The sequence below is a fragment of the Octodon degus genome, unplaced genomic scaffold (assembly GCF_000260255.1).
Source record: "Octodon degus isolate 3935 unplaced genomic scaffold, OctDeg1.0 scaffold00024, whole genome shotgun sequence".
NCBI lineage: Eukaryota > Metazoa > Chordata > Mammalia > Rodentia > Octodontidae > Octodon > Octodon degus.
The window spans coordinates 20,215,439-20,234,680 of record NW_004524600.1 but is presented as its reverse complement, the minus strand read 5'-3'; the positions used below and the strand labels follow the sequence as shown (position 1 = coordinate 20,234,680).

At 37.1% G+C, this 19,242-nt stretch overlaps 1 protein-coding gene across 1 annotated transcript in view; it reads right to left on the bottom strand.

Moving 5' to 3' along the window:
* Grm1 (glutamate metabotropic receptor 1) overlaps positions 1-19,242 on the bottom strand; it is a 463,945-nt gene that overhangs the window by 412,841 nt on the left and 31,862 nt on the right. Inside the window, exon 3 of the mRNA XM_004628592.1 lies at positions 9,076-9,093. Within this exon, the coding sequence (XP_004628649.1) occupies positions 9,076-9,093 (18 nt within the window). The remainder of the gene's footprint in view (positions 1-9,075; positions 9,094-19,242) is intronic.

The window sequence follows — 19,242 nt, the reverse complement described above, 5'->3', positions numbered from 1 at the left end:
TTTTTGTTTGATATATCACTCCTTGTATACTGCAGCTTCAATTAGAAAGCCAGTAACACAGTCAATTCAAAATGGAAAGTGTAAATTAATAGCTATTTTTCACTTAAATGTCAAAAGAAGGGCAATTGGTAAGCATGCCAAGCTCAGTACAATGCCGTGGTGGCACAATCCCAGGAAAGATCCTGTCTGAAGTTTAAGTCCAATCGCCCTGCGAAGGTTGCACAGAACAGACCATGCATAAATTCCCTGTATGCGGGGGTCCCTCACTTCTTAGCAGAACACTGACTTAGAGTCTTCAGTAGCCTCAAAGGGTACTAGATTCATTTTTAACATCAAAATTTTATAACCCTAACATTTAGTAAATAGCCACTGAGCATCTTTCAGGCATAAACTAAAAATGAGTGTATAGACATGCATCACTTACTGACAGGGACATGTTCTGAGAAGCATGTCCTTAGGCAATTTTTTCCTGTTGTGCATATAATAGAACTTCCTAAATAATATGTCAGTTACTCATTATAGCCTCTGGTACAACCAAAACATGGTAAACTCAACATGTATGGCATAACCCAACATAGTCTTATAGTCAAATTTCTTTTTTTAGAAGTTCCAATACAATAAAATAACCATTAAACGTGTGGTATAAAAACACATAAATATACAGCACAGTTATTCATTATCAGTATCAATTATTATACATTGTACATAATAGTATTATCTTTTTCTATATTTAGCAGCACAGTAGCATCCCCACAACCTGTAAGTCATGTGTTATACCACCATGTTAGGCATCCCTGGCAATAGCAGTTTTCCACTTCCATTACAATTTATGAGACTACCCTCACCCCTATAGTTCACAGTTAATTAAAATGTCACTATGTAATACATGACCAGAAATGAAGTTCTGTGTCTCCCTGGAAAACAAGGAAATGATTTGCATGTTTGGAACGTACTCTGAGCTATGGAGGAGGAGGTGTGGCCTGGTTTCCTCTATGAGCCTCTCCTTACTTGGCATGGCCAAAGAAGGAAAGAACTTCTGACTCCCTATGAAGAATAGCATAGCATCAGTCTTTTGCTTCCCCTGCTTTAATTTCCTACCCTCCTCACACTGGTCCAAAGTCATTCTGCCCAAGAGGAATGAAACTAGGGTCCAGCTTCCTACAGAGAGGGGAGGAAAGAAATGACTTTTAAGGGCACACTGCCCACTATGGTGAAATCAGAGCTAGTACAGTGTGAATGCCCCCAGCGGTCAAGAAGCAGGGCTTCACAAACAAGAGTTAAGCTTTGCTGCCGCAGAGTGGTACCTTTCCCTAATCTGCACAGATACTCTGAAGAGAGGCCACTCTTCTGCCAGATCTTTCCCCTGAACTCCAGCCTTTGATACACAACTGATTATCCAGCATCTGCATCCCGTTATTAAAAAGACACATCAAAGATGTCACCACCTTATGGGAGCATCCCATCCTGCCATCACACATGCCATTCCAGAAGGCAGCCCTGATCACTTACTGCAATTCCATCCTTCCAGTAGATCATGTCCTTAGAGTCAGACTTGATTCTTCCTTACACCCAAACTATCAGGAAACCCTTGAACTCATCCTTAAAATACATCTAGAATCATCCACTCACAACACCCTGGTCCAAGTCACCGTCCTCTTTCATCTGGAGAACTACAATATACTTCTGATCAGTTTCTTGGCATCCTGCTTTGCCTCTGGAATTTTTAACATGACAGTGTGACTTTTACAGATGTAAACCAAAACACCAGAGATATTTTTCAGCTGTGTTAAAAAGCAAAGTTCACAAATGGCCTCCAAAGCCCTGGCTCTCCTCTGATGGCATCTCATTCTGCCCTCGCTCATGCACACTGTAACAGAAAAACAGCCTCCTTGGTGTTTCTCAATTGCCAGTTGTGCTTTTTTCTTGGAACACTTACACTGGGTTCTGGGCTCAAGCATTTCTGCCCACATGGCTGGTTGACTCAGCATTATAGTGTTGAATTGTGTCCCTCACAGATATGAAATCCTGCTTCCCTGTACCTACTAGCTATGAATATGGCCTTATTTGTAAATGGAGAATTTGTAAACAAGTTAAGATGAGGTCCTCAGAGAAAGTCTTAATCCAATATGATGTGTTCTTTTTAAAAAAAATGGGCTCACAGAGACACACACAGGGAAGAAGGCTATGTGAGGAGACAGAGCTGGAGACTGGAGCTGAGGAATACCCAGTACTGCTGGTAATCACTGGATACCAGGAAGAGGCAAAGAGGCTCTTCCCTAGAGCTACTTGTGGGAGCAGAGCCTTGTCAATAGCTTGATATCAAACACCCAGCTTCCAGGACTATGAGATACTTCAGTGCTCCTTGTTTGTAGCCTCTTCATTGTGGTGCTTTGTTGTGGCAGCCTTAGGACACTAGCATGCTCACTTTCATTTCTTTGCACAGTTGTTAGCATCTCAATGCAGCCTATCAGCACCACTATATTTAAAATGTAACTCATCTGGTTATCTCCGTCCCCAGAACCCTGCTCTGGAGTTTCTTAGCATTCAGTTTCCTCAGTATTACATAATCTAGTTATTTGTGTTCGGTACCTTGCTGCTAGGATATTAGCTCTCTGAGAACAGAGAATTGTGTTGACTGATAAATTCTCAGAGCATACCACAATACTTTCTACATAGTAGATGATCAACTAATATTTATTACATAACCCAGGAGAATTAGTTATATCTCTTTTATCTTTGAATCTGGAGCTGTTCTCCAAACAGTGAAAGTGCTGTAGGGTTGTTTTGTTGATCAAAGTGATATTATGTCATGTTTTTTCTGGAGTGTGTCAAATATCCCCTTGTCTCATACTCCTTCTAAACAGAACACTACAGAGAAGCTGTTAGGACACTGAGATAAATGGAGTCCAATCTAAGGATGCATGATTACATTGTTTCATAGGCCAGTACACAACCTCTGAAAAAAGGCCTTATTTAAATAATAAAAGTCAGCATGATGTAGAAATAGGGGAAAAAAGGAAATTATAGTTTCTGTGAATTAAAATGCTCTTGTTTGACAGTATAACTGCATTTCCCTAAGATGTCATAGTCCTCAATTATGTATAATTTGGTCAGGTATTTGGATTTTTTTCTCTACTTGTCATACAACCAGAATTGAAAGTCATTAAGCTGTTGTGTGAAAATAAATAGGTCTTGCCCACGGGATGTTTGTGTCAGATTTGTTGCTCTCAATTATTCACTAAAAATTATTGTTACTTACAAAAGAGGGAGGGTCGAGTAATTGCAACTAAAAGCAAAAGCAGCCAAAGTGATTTAATAATGAGACTTGTGGGGTAATATTACTTTGATATCAATACCTAAAGTCCAACAACAATCTATTAATAAAGGTACTTGCTTTATTAAGCAAGTAGGTACTTTATTAAGAAAATAGGTAGCTATACTCACACCAAAGACAAGCACAATCCCTAGGTACAGAAGAAATGCTTAAAAAGACCCACATGTGCAAACATCATATTGTCTCCTTAGTGTGAGAACCTGAAAGAGGAAAATGAAATCTAAAGGGTACAATAGACACTGGTAAAAAGGGAATGAACTTACTCAAAAGTAAAGAGTTATTGAGCTGAGAAGAAGGGCAGGAGAGGGAGTGGGGAGAAAAGATTTATCTATATATGTAAGCAGGATGGTTTTGACAACTGTACTGTGCATTTCTGCAGGTCTATGGAAAGAAGCAGATAATACTTTAATTTGTTTCGTCTCCTTTTTTTAGTTGTTTGTGCTTTTTGTCTCCTTAATTTTGTATACATTTCTTTCTTCTTCCAGTTTTACACATATTATATGGTAATATGAATATCTGGTTGGAAGACACTGTGTATTACAACAACTGTTGTGAAATTTGTATTACTTTGTTAAGTGAAAATCTGTATCACTTGTAATTTCTTCTGTTTTAATTCTAATTTGTACTCTTTAAAAAAAGAAAAAAAATGCTTAAAAATGTCTAATGATTGACTGATTCATTCATTAAAAGACTTCCAGAGCCTAGGAGTGGAGCTCAGCAGTAGAGTACCCATGACACTTTTAATTCCTAGTACAGAAAAGGAAAAAAATAAAATAAAGACTTTCAGAACTCTAGATGTAGCTTAAACTAAGTGCAGATTAGTGGCCTTTGTTTCAAAGAATCCCAGTAGCCCTGCAATCTCTTGGGCATAGAGGGTGACAGGACTGACAGCCAAGTGCTATGGGCAGGCATCCTCATCCTTTCCACCCTTTCCTTAAACCTCCTTTAGGAAAAAGCAGGTCACTGCCAAGACATCTAGGCAAAGCCCCCAAAATGTCACATCCTTCATCTAAGCAGATAAAATCGGCACAATCTGCCTCTGTCATTCTAACCCCACTCTAAGAAGCATAAGAAAAGATGCTCAGTGAAGCCTCTTGGCATCTCTTGCTCCATAGATAGTAAATACACTCTCTGAGAATAATAGCCCCTTGGAGGGTCAGCCAGATAGCACAGTGGATTAAAGTGCCTGCTTAGGCAGTCACAGGGACTGGAGTTCGATCCCAGGTATGTCATGCCGGGCACTCCCAGAGCACCCTGAGACAGTGATTGAGAATGGGTGTGGTGGCGCATGCCTGTAATCCCAGTGCTTGGGAGGCTGAAAACAGGAGAATCACTACAAGTTCAGTCTACATAGTGAGATGCTGTAGACTCTATACTAAATACATAAATAATAATAATAATAATAATAATAATAATAATAATAATAATAACTTTTTGGGTAAAATAGAATTTTCATCTTTTTATCTCAGCACAACATTCAAGTTTTGAAAGATAGCTGCTCCCAAAATCCAGTGTTCCCTATAGTGTTGGAACATCGACATAGTTATTTTTATAGATTTCAAATCACAGATTATACTGTCAATTTACTGATACTACTCAATAACAACAGGATTAAATAGTATCAGTATTTCTTCTCTTTGTGTACATACACCACTTACATTTGACTCTTTACATGGCCAGGTACTTGTGTAAATTTCTTCATTCAGGTGCAGATACACAAGATTTTGCTGTGAAAGAGATATTTTTCCCCATATGATGCATAATATTCTCATGGTCATTTAAAATTCTCATTTGGCTGGGGAGACAACTCAGCAGTCCAAGGGCCTGTCTGGCAAGTGCAAGGACCCAGGTTCAATCCCCTATACCACATGCAATGCCTGACCAGCCACCAAAACCAGGTGTTGTGGAACACACCTGTAATCCCAGTGCAGAGGAGGCTGAGCCAAGAAGATCAGTATGAGTCTGGGGGTGTAACAAGACCCTGTAATAATCAAATAAATTTTTTAAAAGATTTTTTAAAATTAAAATTGTTATTTCTAAAATTTGTAAGGTTTTTAGTACTCTTCTGATCACTGGATTTTTAGGCAAAAATCTATGATAATTCCTAATTTCCTATTTTGATCACCCTTGATAGATCACACTGTATAATTTGACATTTCCATCATACTTCACAGTTTTAAGAGTCCATTCTCATTATAGAAGTAGGCCAAATATTAGCTTCAAAATATGAAAGAAAAGCAAAGTTTAATACATTTCCCAGTAGCATTGCTAATACACAGCAGGGACTTTGATCATTCCCCCACTCCCCATTTTCTTATAGCATGCCTTAGTCAAAGCATCTTTGTATATAACAAATATACATTGAAATCTTTCATTCTATACCTTCATAATGTTCTAACCCATAATAAGAAAAATTGATCTCCTAAACTTTATCCCTGGGCACATTTTTCTGGCCCAGCTCAACAAACACAACGTTCAACATGCTGTCAAGTTCATCTTCTTTCTTACCAGTTCATCAATTTCTCCCCAGTTTCTCCAATTAGAGTAGCAAATACTCCCAGTTATAACAAGCATATCATGACAGTTATAATTAGACTTCTTACCCAATATATACTTGTTCATCATATAAATATTTAACTAACCTATAATAGTAGTTATGTCAAAGAAGAACAGTATTTCCTCAGAAAGCATGCATGTGGACATTCTGAGACTACATCCCCTTAAGCAAACCTTCCTTATGCGTTAGGAATAGATACCATTGGAGGTTGAGAGCAGATACTAATCCTCACTCATTTTTGTATCCAAAGCACATAGGATATGACCTTGAACATAATAAACCTTAATGAGAGCTTAGTGGTGATTATTATATCAAATGCCTTCAGAGATTTACACAGTTTCTGACTTTACCATCAATCTCTTCTTTGATCCCTTAAAAGCATATTGTCTTTTGCTTTAGAATTAATTCTTTGTCCCCATCTCTTTCTTCTTCTACCTGTGTAAACTAGTAAAACCCATATTGTAAGACAGATTTCTGTGTGTTATGTACCTGGTAGTTGTATGTATTATTTGGCCTCAGAATTAGTACTCTAATCCTGCTGTACATCTCAGATAGATAATATGCAAAAAGAATGACTGCCCTACTCAGGACAGAAAAAAGGCAGACTTCATTTAAGTTTGTTTTTGGAATCTTGGAATCTTGGTAGAAAAATTTGAAAATAATAAAAACTACTGTTCATCAGCTCCACTCTTTCACATTAATTATGTCATATTCTGTGAGGGTATTATAAAATACACACAAAAATGAGGGTTGTCAAAACATCGCTGTGCATAGTTTGTTTATTATAAAATATCAAAGAATGTGATAGCTTTGACTGTTGAGAGAAGAGGCTGGGAAGGACAGTGAAGAAATGAAAGAAAAGAAATATCTGCCAACAAATACAAGGGCTCAGAATATACTCTTTTCAGATATCAGATTACCATTCATGCTGGGAGAAATGTTAGATTCAAGCTTAATGCTATTAGAAAGAGGAATGGCTGGACCAAACTGAGAAAAAAATGGTTGAATCTATGTCACTGTTTCCTTTTTATGAAACACTAGTATCACAGATACCACCTTCTGCTGTTGGGGTCGATCTTTACCCCTGATGGATCTGTTCTCTAGATCCTGGCAGAGCTCTCAGCTACTAACATTTTTGCACAAGTCGCCGCTGGTTGGAGAATTGACATAGCTAAAGAAGTTATGCAAAAACTTGTCAATGCACAGGTGTAAAAGGCCAACCCTTTGTAACAACTGTGGTGAGTAGTGTGTACCAGCTTAAAACCTCCCTCTGAGTTAAACCAGGCTTTGCCATGACTGTACCCTAAGGGCCTATTCTATCCTGTTGGCTTCCCTCCTTAACTCATTTCCCAAAAGTGACCCCACATTAGGAACCCCAAGTGCATTGCTAATAAATTTCCTATAGGTTCATCTCCATCTTAGGCCCAACATGAGACAATTAAACAGGAAAAGATTTTAGTACTGTTTCACGGCTCTCAAAGAAGCCATGCTAACTCTTGCAAGAGAGTTGATTGTTTTTTGAGGTCACATATTTAGGAAAAACACAATGAAAGAGTAAAACTGAAAAACTACAAATGAATGTGCCTGTGCAGTAATAATTAAACATGAAGCATTACAACATCCATTCTTCTATACAACATGAGATTCGCACCTAACTTTATTTGGGTCTTACTTGTAATTTCATCTTATATGAGGAAATAAGTAATATCCCTTCTTACTGACATAGAGAACAACATGGAAAATGAGTTACAGGCCAGGGCAGGGCTTCAGTTCCATACCAACAAGAGGAGCTGCGATAGAAGTTACCCAACAGAAAGTGCTATGTGCTATAAGATTCCACTCTATGAAGAGCAGAGAAAGACTTACGCTACCTTTGAATAACAATCATATGGACAGAGACCAAGAATTTCCTGTCAGTGCAATAAAAACTTGATGGAATTGAAGCAAGCCAGGGTGGGACAGGAACGTGGTGACCAAAACAGTGACTTGTGAGTGTGGAAGAGAAATCCAGAGAAACAGAAAGAAGTTGATTCCTTAGGCTCTTAAAGCTAAATATCCCAATAAGTCCTTAGGAATCCAAGTAGAAAGTTAAATTGGTACATATAAATTAAATGTTTATAGTTCTTCTTACATGGTATGTGTTGGGTCATTTGTAATGATATATTTGTTATGTGGTCTCAAGCTAACAAATCCATCCTGGTGCTCATTTACTGTGACCTCTGAGCTTTCAGTGGATTCCTCACTGACTAGTACAGTGAAGACTTTGTTGCCAAGAATTGACAAAAAAAAAAAAAAATAGGTGAAATACAACCTTTGAATGGAGGTCACCTAACAAAGCTTGTCTGGTAAGATTACTTATTCTATAATTTGTACTGAATTATTTAACATGTAGTCTGCTAATCTACCTGGTATGTAACAGTAGCACTTGATACTCTGATGAACCTTTTCTTTTTAAAGATACCAGACTAAAAATTAGGCACTAGCACATGTGGGTGTCAGCATGAATCAATAGAAAAGCAAAAGCCTTTGATGCCCCAGATCGGCCTAAAATCCTGGTATTTCTACTTAAAAGTTAGATATTTAGGCTACTGCTTCACCTCTGAGCCTCCCGTTTACCCTTGCTACATCTCTTTTTTTTTGTAAAGAAAATAAGAAGTAAAATAAAAAAATGATACAGAATTTCAAAACAAGATGATAGGAAATTAACAATGCTTCTTATATTGCACACTGTCATCTTCAGAGCCGTTGTTCCACATGCAAAACTGGTCAGACAACTAGCTAATCACTAAACCTTATTTTTACAATGCATACTATCAGATTTTTCAGAGTATTAAATGAAATTGTATGTATTAGACATTCATGATTTCCTAAGGGATGTTCTTATATAACTTATTCTTTGCAATTTATAATCCTTTCTGTGTCATACTTCAGTGACATTCAAATTTTGTTCTGGTGACCTTCATTAAGGGATAAACTTATTAGACAAAGAAATAACTTTAAGATTGGTATTGGCCAGCTTCCTGTTGCTTGGACAAAATACCTGACATCTGCAACTTAAAGAAGGAGATGTTTATTTTGGCTCAGGATTTCAGAGATTTCAGCCCATGGTTAGGTGGGTCCAAGGCAGGAACATGATGGCAGAAGGTCCTAGCAGAATTTCTTTTCTTTTCTTGGTACCAGGAACTAAATTCATGTCCTTGTACTTGCCAGGCAGGCACTTGTGCCCCTGAGCCATATCCCCAGCCCAAGATCACAGTAGGAAAACTGCTTGACTCATGCTCTCTGTGAAGCAGAAAGATGAAGAGGCCAGAAAGGGAAGGACCAGGGACCAGATATGATCCCTAATGTCGCACCTCTAGAACCCACCCAAACAGCATGCAACATTCAGAAGTGTGCTTTACTAATTTCCTAGGCATCTCTCAAGCCAATCAAGTTGAGAATCTGGAATAACAATCAGAGGAAAGCTGCATGAAATAGTCTTTTCCACGACTTAAGCTCCTCATGGGTAGCAGCCATGAGGTATTTATCTTTGTTTCCTCAAGGACAGGCACAAAGCCTGGCAGAGAACAGAGAACACTGTTCTTTGATTTTGGAGTATTTACCATAGGAGAAGAGCAGACAAGACAAAGAACAACAAGTTAAATCCGTCTCCTCCACCTTACAGCTGCATCAGCTTAGACAAATTACTGAAATGCTGATGCTCATTTCTCTCCTTTCTAGTACTGGAGTTGCCACCAAAGCCATAGATAGGTAAGATCGAGTACCTGAAACACTTTGCATAGCGCTGAGCATATAGTAAACAATGGCAGGTAGTAGAGATACTAGCAGTGATGGTGATGGCACATAAAAATTAAATCTCAAAGTCACCCTAGGGCCCGGGAGACAGCTCAGTGGAATAAGTGCTTGCCTGGCAAGAGCAAGGTCCTGAGTCTCATCCCCAGTACCACCAGAAACAAAGAAAGAAAGGAAGGAAGGAAGGAAGGAAGGAAGGAAGGAAGGAAGGAAGGAAGGAAGAAAGAAAGAAAGAAAGAAAGAAAGAAAGAAAGAAAGAAAGAAAGAAAGAAAGAAAGAAAGAAAGAAAGCACACTAAACTACAAAGTACTATGATTTCAAGCTGTGTAGGTCCCACAAAATCCCATATGTTGGAAAGGTGAATGGACCACGGGAGTGCTATACCCATCAGCGGATTGGGCCGCTGATGTACTGACCGCTCACACGCTGTGGGGCCTGGGCATGAGCAGTGGTCCTGGGGATGTGACCTGGCCAGTGCATCTCTCTCCTCGCCTCCTCCCTCCACGCTGTCTTCACCTTGCTGTCGTGAGGTGAGCCACTTCCCTCCAACCAGGCCTTTCTGCCAGGCAGTTTCCATTTTTAGCGTGCTACTTGTGGACTGACACTTCTGAATCGAGCCACACTAAGCCTCTCCTAAGATGCAGGTGGTTGCTCTTGTGTTTCAGAAAGGAGAAAGGCAGCTAAGACAATTGGCTTCTTGCTTGTTTTTATAACTTTCACGTGACGATATTACAGTCTTTTATCATACGAAAATATCATCACTCCTTCAATTCAAGATGGAGTCATCACTGAATTTAGACAGGGATGTAGGTGGATAACACCTGAATTTATGAATTTTTTTTAAAAACTCCTTAGATTGTGTGCTGGTTGTGAGGGCCCATGCATGGGACTGAACAACAGCCACCAGGGCAAATAAATATTGCCTATTAACAATGATAAATGGAAGAGGAAACATTTCAAACATATCACAAGCATATCTGCATCTTTTTAATAAAGACACTCATACTCCTGTTATTCAAAACACAATCTACAGTCAGTTATTCATAAAGGATTTTAAATTCTCAACCTGTGAAAGTTATTTTAGAACATTTAAAAATACAACTCAGCATTGTATTTTAAGTATTATCAATAAGAAGCTTTCGGGGCCAGGGAGGTGGCTTAGTAGAATAAGTGCTTCCCTGGCAAGCGCAAGGGCCTGAGTTCAATCCCCAGTTCTGTCAAAAAATAAAATAATAAAATAAAATAAAATAAACTTCCAATCCGGAGAAGGAAACGTAGTATAATCTTCATTAAGCACAATGTGTAGAAAAGGAACCTAATAATTGCAATGAGCAAGGGCTTCCAAGCATGCAAAATAGTTATAATCACCAGGAAACTTTAAAAAATAATTAGTTTTAAAACTCTGTTTCTGTCCATGCATGGTGATGCGTGCCTGTAATTCCAGCATGTGGGAGACTGAGGCAGGAGGAACTCTGCACATTCAAGGCCAGCATGAAATATGATGCAGTGAAATCCTTCTCAAAAAACAGCTCCATTTCTGTATATTATTCTTCAGAAGGTCTACAAAGAAGATTGATAATGTCTACATTTCTAAATTCCACATGTGATTTTCAGAAATGGAGACCAATAATAGAGAAAGATCCTAAATTCAATAATTCAAGGACTACTAGGAATTTAGGAACATCATAAGAAACACACAGGTCAAGATGCAGACAAATTCTCATGTTTAAATCATAAATTTCATATTTAAAGTTTTTTTATTTTAAATTTTGTGGCCTAAATTTTCCTAGTATAAAATTTTAAAATACATTGTCAACTGATGTTCAAAATCATTGGAGTAAATAAGTAGCATCTTTGATATTGCATAAAAATCAAGTTTTAGGCTGCAAAAGAATTATAATTCTAAAGCAGCACTAGAATCTCAACAAATTCAAAACCACTAATTGTTCTGTCTATATCACACACAGTCTTCTTGACTTACAACACAAATGATCCTCTATTTTACAAACAGGTTTGTTGGGGTGGGGAGTAGGTGTAGGTGTGCTGCTTGGGATTGAACCAAGGACATTTGAAATGATCTATATCCCTAGCCATTCATTTATTTATTTATTTTCTTACTTAGATATAAAATCTCACTAACTTGTTAAATTGCCCAAATGAGGATCAAAATTGTTATCTTTTTGTCTCAGCCTCTCTGAACGCTGGGATTAAAGGGGTGGAGCTACACACCCAGCTCAGATTTTAATTTTAAATTCAAGAGGAAAAGAAGAAAAATTGAACAAAAATAGCATTATTTCACATATTATAAAGTTTTTAAAAATCCATTTGGAGATTTAAGTGTATTTATATGACATTGAATCCTGCTGAGTACTGCCAATAACCAATTGCCTCGGGGAGGGGGGAATTGTAAGTCACCACAGCAAATGCAAAAAGCTATAGTACTTCTCCCCGTAAAATGCTGAAATAATATATGAGTTGAACAAAATCAAATCAATGAAAAAAAGAGAAAATTGAGTCATTTTTCCTGTCATCAAAATTTAAATAGCTATGTCTGTTTAATTTTCAGTTTATCTTGTCTCAACACAAATATACAAGGTTTGGAGGACTAAGGATTCTAGCAGGAATTCCCAAAGTAAGGATTCTCAAAATAAATCTTTTGAGATTTATTTGCAGTATGTCTTATGAGATTTCCTTTCCAAGACCTTCTTCTCTAGATTCTTTTTTTAAGAGAAAAAATAAAAATAAAACAGAGTTTCAAAACCGGTGAGTAGGAGAGTTACAATAATTAATACATTGAATAGTGCTGTCCTCTTAGCAGCTATTGCGAGCACAAGATATAGGAATGATAGCTTGTCCAAACAACATTAGCAGAAGCCTTTCTTTTCAAGGAACTAAGAGAAACTAGCTATGTTAACTGTCTTAACTATCTATGAAGATGGTCTTTTGACCCTATTGGTAATTTTTTTTATTGTGCAAAGGTTTTTTAATAAGGTGAGATCCCCATTTGTTGATTCGTTGTAGTATTTCTCTTGCAGTCTGGGTTTTGTTCATGGAGTCTCTGCCTATATTTATGTCTTCAAGTTTTCTACCTATTTTCTCTTTCAGTAAATTCAGTATTTCTATTTTAACTTTTTTACCCATTTTGTCTTTAGCTTAGTGTATGGTGATAGACATGGTTATAATTTTAATCTTTGGCATGAAGAAAGTCAGTGCTTCCAGAACCATTTATTAAATTATCTTTAATCCAGTGAAACTGTTTGGCTCCTTTGTCAAAGATAAGGTGGCTGAGTGTGTTTGAGGTTGCACCTACATCTTCTATGTTATTCCATTGATCCTTGGGTCTGTTATTTTGCCAGTACTATACTGATTTTATCACAGTAGCTTTGTAGTATAATTTCAGGTCTGGGATTGTGATGTCTCCTGACTTGCTTTTGTTGACTAAAATTGCTTTTGCTGTTCTAGGTCTCTTCTCCTTACAAATGAAGCTTAGGAGTGCTTTCTCTAGATCTGTAATGCATGTGCTAATAGTATTTTGATTGGGATTGCATTAAATCTATGTAGCAGTTTTAGGAGTATGACTATTTTCTCTATGCTGGTTCTTACTATCCAAGAGCAAGGGATATCTTTCCATTTTTAAAAAATATTATCTTTGATCTTTTTTTAAGGGACTGTAATTTTCACTGTACAGGTCTTTTACATTCTTGTTAGATTGATTCCTAAGTATTTCATTTTTTATGCCATTGTGAATGGTGCCTTTCCCTAATTTAGTTCTCTGTCAATTTGTTTCTTGTGTATAGGAATCCCATTAGTTTTTGAGTGTTGACTTTTTTTCTGGTACACTACTTAGTTTGGCTATTAAATCTACAAATTTTTGGTGGAATTTGGGTGATCTTCTATGTAGAGTATCATGTAATCTTCAAATAATGATAGTTTAACTTCTTTCTTATCTTTATTCTTCTTGTAATTTTCTCTTGTTTAAGTGCTCTGGCTAATGTTTTCAAACTATATTGAATAGAAGTGGTGATAATGAACATCCTTGTCTTGTTCCTGCTTTTAAATGAAAGCTTTCTATATTTGATAATTTGATATGATGTTAGCTGTTGGTTTGTCATAGATGGTCTTATAAGATTGAGGTAAAGACCATCTATTGCAATTTTTACTGTAGGGTTTTTATCATGAATGGGTGTTGAACTTTGTCAAATGTTTTTCTGCATGTATTGAGATGGTCATGCATTTTTTACCTTTGACTATGTTAATATGGTGCATTACATTTATTAATCTGCATGTGTTGAATCATCGTGCACCCATAGAATGAATCCTACTTGGTTATGATGTATAATCTTCTTTATGATTTGCTGCATTTTGTTTTTAAGTATCTTATTAAGGATTTTTTGCATCCACATTCATATGGAAAATTGGCTTATAGTTCTCTTTTTTGGTTAGGGTCTTCTCTGGTTTTGGAATCAGGATAATACTTGCTTCCAGGAATGATTTTGAAAGTATTACTTCCCTTTCAATTATCTTGAAGAGTTTCCTCATTCATGTCATTAGCTCGTCTCTAAATTTCTTGTAAAATTCAATAGTGAATCTGGTAGAGCCTTGACTTTTCTTTGGTGGTAAATTTTTAATTACATTTTCAAATATAATGGCTTTTATCAGGTTATGTAGAGTTTTTATAACTTCTTGGTTTAGTTTTGACAATTTGATTATGTCTAGGAATCTTTCCACTCTTGTGTTTTCTACCTCATTAGAATATAGGTTTTCAGAGAAGGTGTTGGGTTTCTGTGGAAACACTGTGATTTCTACCTTTTAATTCCTCATTGCTTAAATTTGTAGTGTTCTTTCCTCTTTTGATGAGGTTGACTAATGCTTTATCAATTTTATTTATCCTTTCAATGAACCAACTTTCTAAATCACTGATTTTTTGTAATGATTTCTTAATCTCTATTGCTTTAATTTCTGCTCTTTGTAATTTCCTTCATCATATAAGCTTTGAATTTGTTTTTTTTTTTTCTTTTTCTAGAAGTTTGAAGTTCAACATTAGGTTGTTTATTTGACCTTGCTCTGTTTTCCTATGTGTGTTCATCACTATAAATTTCCCTGTAGGACTGCTTTCACTGCACCTCACAATTTCAATATACTATATAAACATTATCCTCTAATCATATATACTGTTCAATTTTGTCTTTAATATCCTCTGTTACCAACTGATTGTTCAAAAGGGTTATGTTTAATTTCTATGTGTTTATGTAGCTTCTGTGATTTTCTTTGTCATTGATTTCCAGTTTCACTGCACTAAAGTCAGATGGTATTCATGAGATAACTTCAGTTCCTCTCTATTTACTTAAACACTTTTGTCAACTAATATATGATCTATTTTGAAAAATATTCCATGTGCAGCTTAGAAGAATGTGTATTCTAATGTTTTGGTGTGAAACACTCTGTAGAGATTTACCAAGTCCATTTGTTCACAGACTTGCTTTAATTCTAGTATTTCTTTGCTAATTTTTCATCTAGTTACTCTATCCATCTATTTGCAAAGAGTTGGGTATTAGGGTATATAGTCCTTATTTGTTTTATCATGTCTGTTAATATTTGTTTTATGTGACTGGGTAAATTTGTGTTTGTGCATAAATAATTATCATTGTTATCTCTTGGAGATTTCTCTAAACAAGTATACAATGACCTTCTTTGCCTCTTTTTCTCAGTTTTGGCTGAAAGTTTATATTGCCTGCAAATATAGTAGCTGCTCTGGCTTTTTTCTTGGTTCTTGTGGCATGGAGAATTGTTTCCCATCCTTTGACTTTTAGTCTATGCATATTTTTGGGTAAAATGTGTTTATTGAATGTAGTGTATTGCTGCAACTTGCTTCTTGATCTATTCTGCAGTCTGTTTCTTTCGATTCATGACTTGAGACTATTTATGTTGATAGTTATAATTCATATGCATTGTTTTATTCTTTTTCATGTGGCTTACCTGTTGTTTTTCCCTTGTCTTTGTCCTTTGTTTAACTGTTTGCCCAGCCTCGTGGCTTCTTACTATACCTGATATCTATAATTGTAGCAGGAAGGCATACAGAAATATAGTCCAACTTATACCAGCAACTTGTATGCACTGATTTTCCAATTATTACAGTGATTTTAACCTGTTATGGGAAGAAGGTCAGGAAGATGGGGGGTAGACTGGAGAGACTAGTGAGGCTAAATACAGTAGGAGCAAGGTTGGAGGACTGAGGATAATTACCCAGGTTTTGATTAATTGTAGGACACGGGAGCAAAGGATTGGAAGAGAAGGCATAGGAGTTTTGGCATCAACTAGAGAGAGAAGTGACAATGTATACTTGCATGAAATTATCATAAACTCAAGTGAGATAGTTAATGAAAGAAAGGAAGAGCAGAAGTAAAATAAAACCAAAATAAAGGTTAGAGATCACCTGTTGGCTCCTATTGCTAATGTTGCATGGCATATTTCCATACCTCTAGTTCTACCTGTCCATCGTGTGTACTTAGTCAGGATCCTACAGTGACAATGGCATCTCCACAGGTCTGAGGCCTGAGGCCCACCAGTGGAGGAAGGGGTGTGATCTGAGAATTCTCTCACCAGCCATGTGGTCCTGGACCACTGAAGGAAGGAAGGAGAGGAACTCAGAGTCCCCTATGAGGCTGGGCTATCCTGGGGTAGTGGCACAAGGAAAGACATGGACTCATACTCCTCTCCTGAGCTCACATTCCACTGCAAAGAGCAGGTCTAGCCTTCCTGGAGCAGTAGAAGAGGGGAGGAGTAAGAACTCAGATTCTTCCTATACCCTCTTCTGGAACAATGCAGTTAGACTCATGTCTTGTTTTTGCTTTGTTTTCAAAGAATTTTAGAAGGATTTTTTTAAATAAAGAAAATCTAGCATAACTATTACCTATGATTTTATTTTATAACAAAAGTGTGGCAGACAGGTTCTTCATAACCTATTTTGAAACTAAGTAAGTAGCTTAAGATTATACAAAACTATCCAAAAGACCATAACTCTTTCCTACTAAATAATCATAGCTCTCATTTCATTAAAGTGTTCTATCTCATTCAAATAAATTTTAAACTTTCCAAAAGGATATTTATGTTGGTAATTGTCTCTAAATTGGAACTAAGATAGAAACTATGAAAAGCTTATGAGTAGCAGCAGCCAAGAGAGTCTAAAATGAAATACAAACTGAATTCATATTCTTCCTATTTTCATAAGAAATTTAAAGGAATGTATCATATGAAATATACATTTGTGTAATAAGTAGGCAAATGACCAAGATTCCCATCCACATGTTTCTCTCAGTGAAGAATTCATCCATTCTCATTGCTGATGAAAGAATTTAATTTTCCTAACATGAAATCGATTAATAAATTAAATTGTTCCCTTGGGGAAATTCATTAATGCCAAAGTCAGAAGTATAATACCAGAAGCTGAGTAGTCCTGTTGAAATTATTAGCTAATAACAGCCTTGAGAATTACCTGTGTTTTGGGACCCTCCCTATCTCCAGAAAACATAGTTTTGCAAGGATTAGACTGTGTTGAGTCAAACATGAAAGACAAAAATAAAATTACATCCAGACTACAGCTCAGAGAAGTCATGTGATGGATAAATATATTAGCATATCACTGGCACTGTGGGAGATTGAATGTCATATAACCTCTAAGAGAACAATCCCTCAAAACCTGTTCATTGCCTAAACGCCCCACACCTATAGGAGTCATGAAATTAGAAGTATTTACTGTTACATCTCCCTCCTATCATTAAATATACTATTTCCTTTTTCACGTGTTTAAAGGTCATCATCAGCAATGTTCATCTCCCAGTTGAGGTGTAGCAGATCAAGGGCAAGGGAAGGGGAAAAAAGGAAGATGAATTATGATGTGCCATGTACAGGAATCTAACAACTACAGTGAATGTAAACATTATGTATCATAATTGTAACCTTAAAATACCAATAGCAAGAAAAATGAATGTAGGGAAAGAAACTGAGAGGCACAAGAAGTGAGGTGAATGGGAAGGGGAAAGGAATGTAAAAAGAAACAAGTTGTATTGTGTAGATGTACGCATTCACCAAGATGAATACACGAATACTACATGTATTGCAAATAGTTACTCTTAAAAATTAAAAAGAAAAGAATCGCACTCTTTTACCCCTAAATTAAAAGACTCTAATTTCCTGCAACTTCTGTCCATATGGTCAATTCTTGATCCCAGGAGCCACATGGAACAAGACTAAGCTGTTTTTCACAAACTAATACTTTTGGTCATGAAGATAACTGTGTTTTGTCCTACCCATTATGATCCCTTTAATTTTACCCCTATGAAAGAGACATGTGTGGTTCTTACTCACCCAACATTTCTTCTTCCTTCTACCTACAAATCTCCCTTCTTTGCTTTGGAAATTTATTCCAAGCAGATGAGAAGTGGTGGTCCTCACTGTCCCCCTTGCTCTTTTTACTGAATAATCCAGGCCCAGGACCATAAGCCAATAAAGGTCCTTTATTGCTACATTGTCTTACATGCATAGAATTGGTAGCAACAATGAGAGCACACTCTACAAAAAAAAAAATGCAATGTACCATCTTATTTAATTACTGCTTCACTAGACTGTTCATGGTGGAGCATGCCTATAATCCCAGCACTGGGAAGGCTTGAAACAGGAGGATCACTATGAGTCTGAGCTGCTTAGTGAAACCCTGTATCAAAAACATTTTAGAAAGAAAAAACTTAAATAAAAAATAAATAATTACTGCTTCACCGACCTGAAAGGCAAGTATGATCATTGTCTCCATTTTACAAATAAGGAAATTGAGGCACAGAAAGACTAAAGAGCCTGTCCAGTATGTAGCAGAGTCAGGGTTTGGAGCAATGGCAGCAGCTTAGTCTCAGTAACTTGGCTCAGCTTTTTGCCACTGGGCATAACTGACTGCAGGGCAGCTGGATCCAAAAATGGAGAACACAGGGCCTAAGCCCATGCCAGCCCTGGACCATCTCGTGCTCCTCCAAATCAGCTCTAAAACTCCACAGGTAAACCAATGAAAAAGAAAATTTTGCACATGTGTCTTGCCAAGCTTACATTAAAAAGTTTCTTCGCATTTTGTACAGCACTGTCCTCTGGCCTTTAGTGTAGACCTTTGGTGCAGTTATAACCTTAGCACCTACTGAAATTTAGGTGCAGATCTATGAAGTTTGAGTTTACCCAGTTGTGCCTGGCTTGGGTCTGGCTGCTCTGCTCAGCTTCTTCCTGCTGCAGAAGTGGGCTTGGGCTGGGTCTGGAGGGGTTCCATGAGCATGGCGGAAGTTCTCACGCACTGGGCATAGGCTGGGTCCAGAAGGGTCCAGTGGGCGCAGGAGAATGTGGAAACTCTCCCACACACTTGCTGGGACTGGGCTTGTGCTGAGTCTGGACTATATTGGAATATTTTGCTGAATTCACACACCTACAATGTTTAAATGACAATGGAATACCCTTCTCTGACAAAACTAAACAAAAAAAGGGGATACAAATGAAGGAACATTTTGTATCTGTATATTCAAAATAGTTA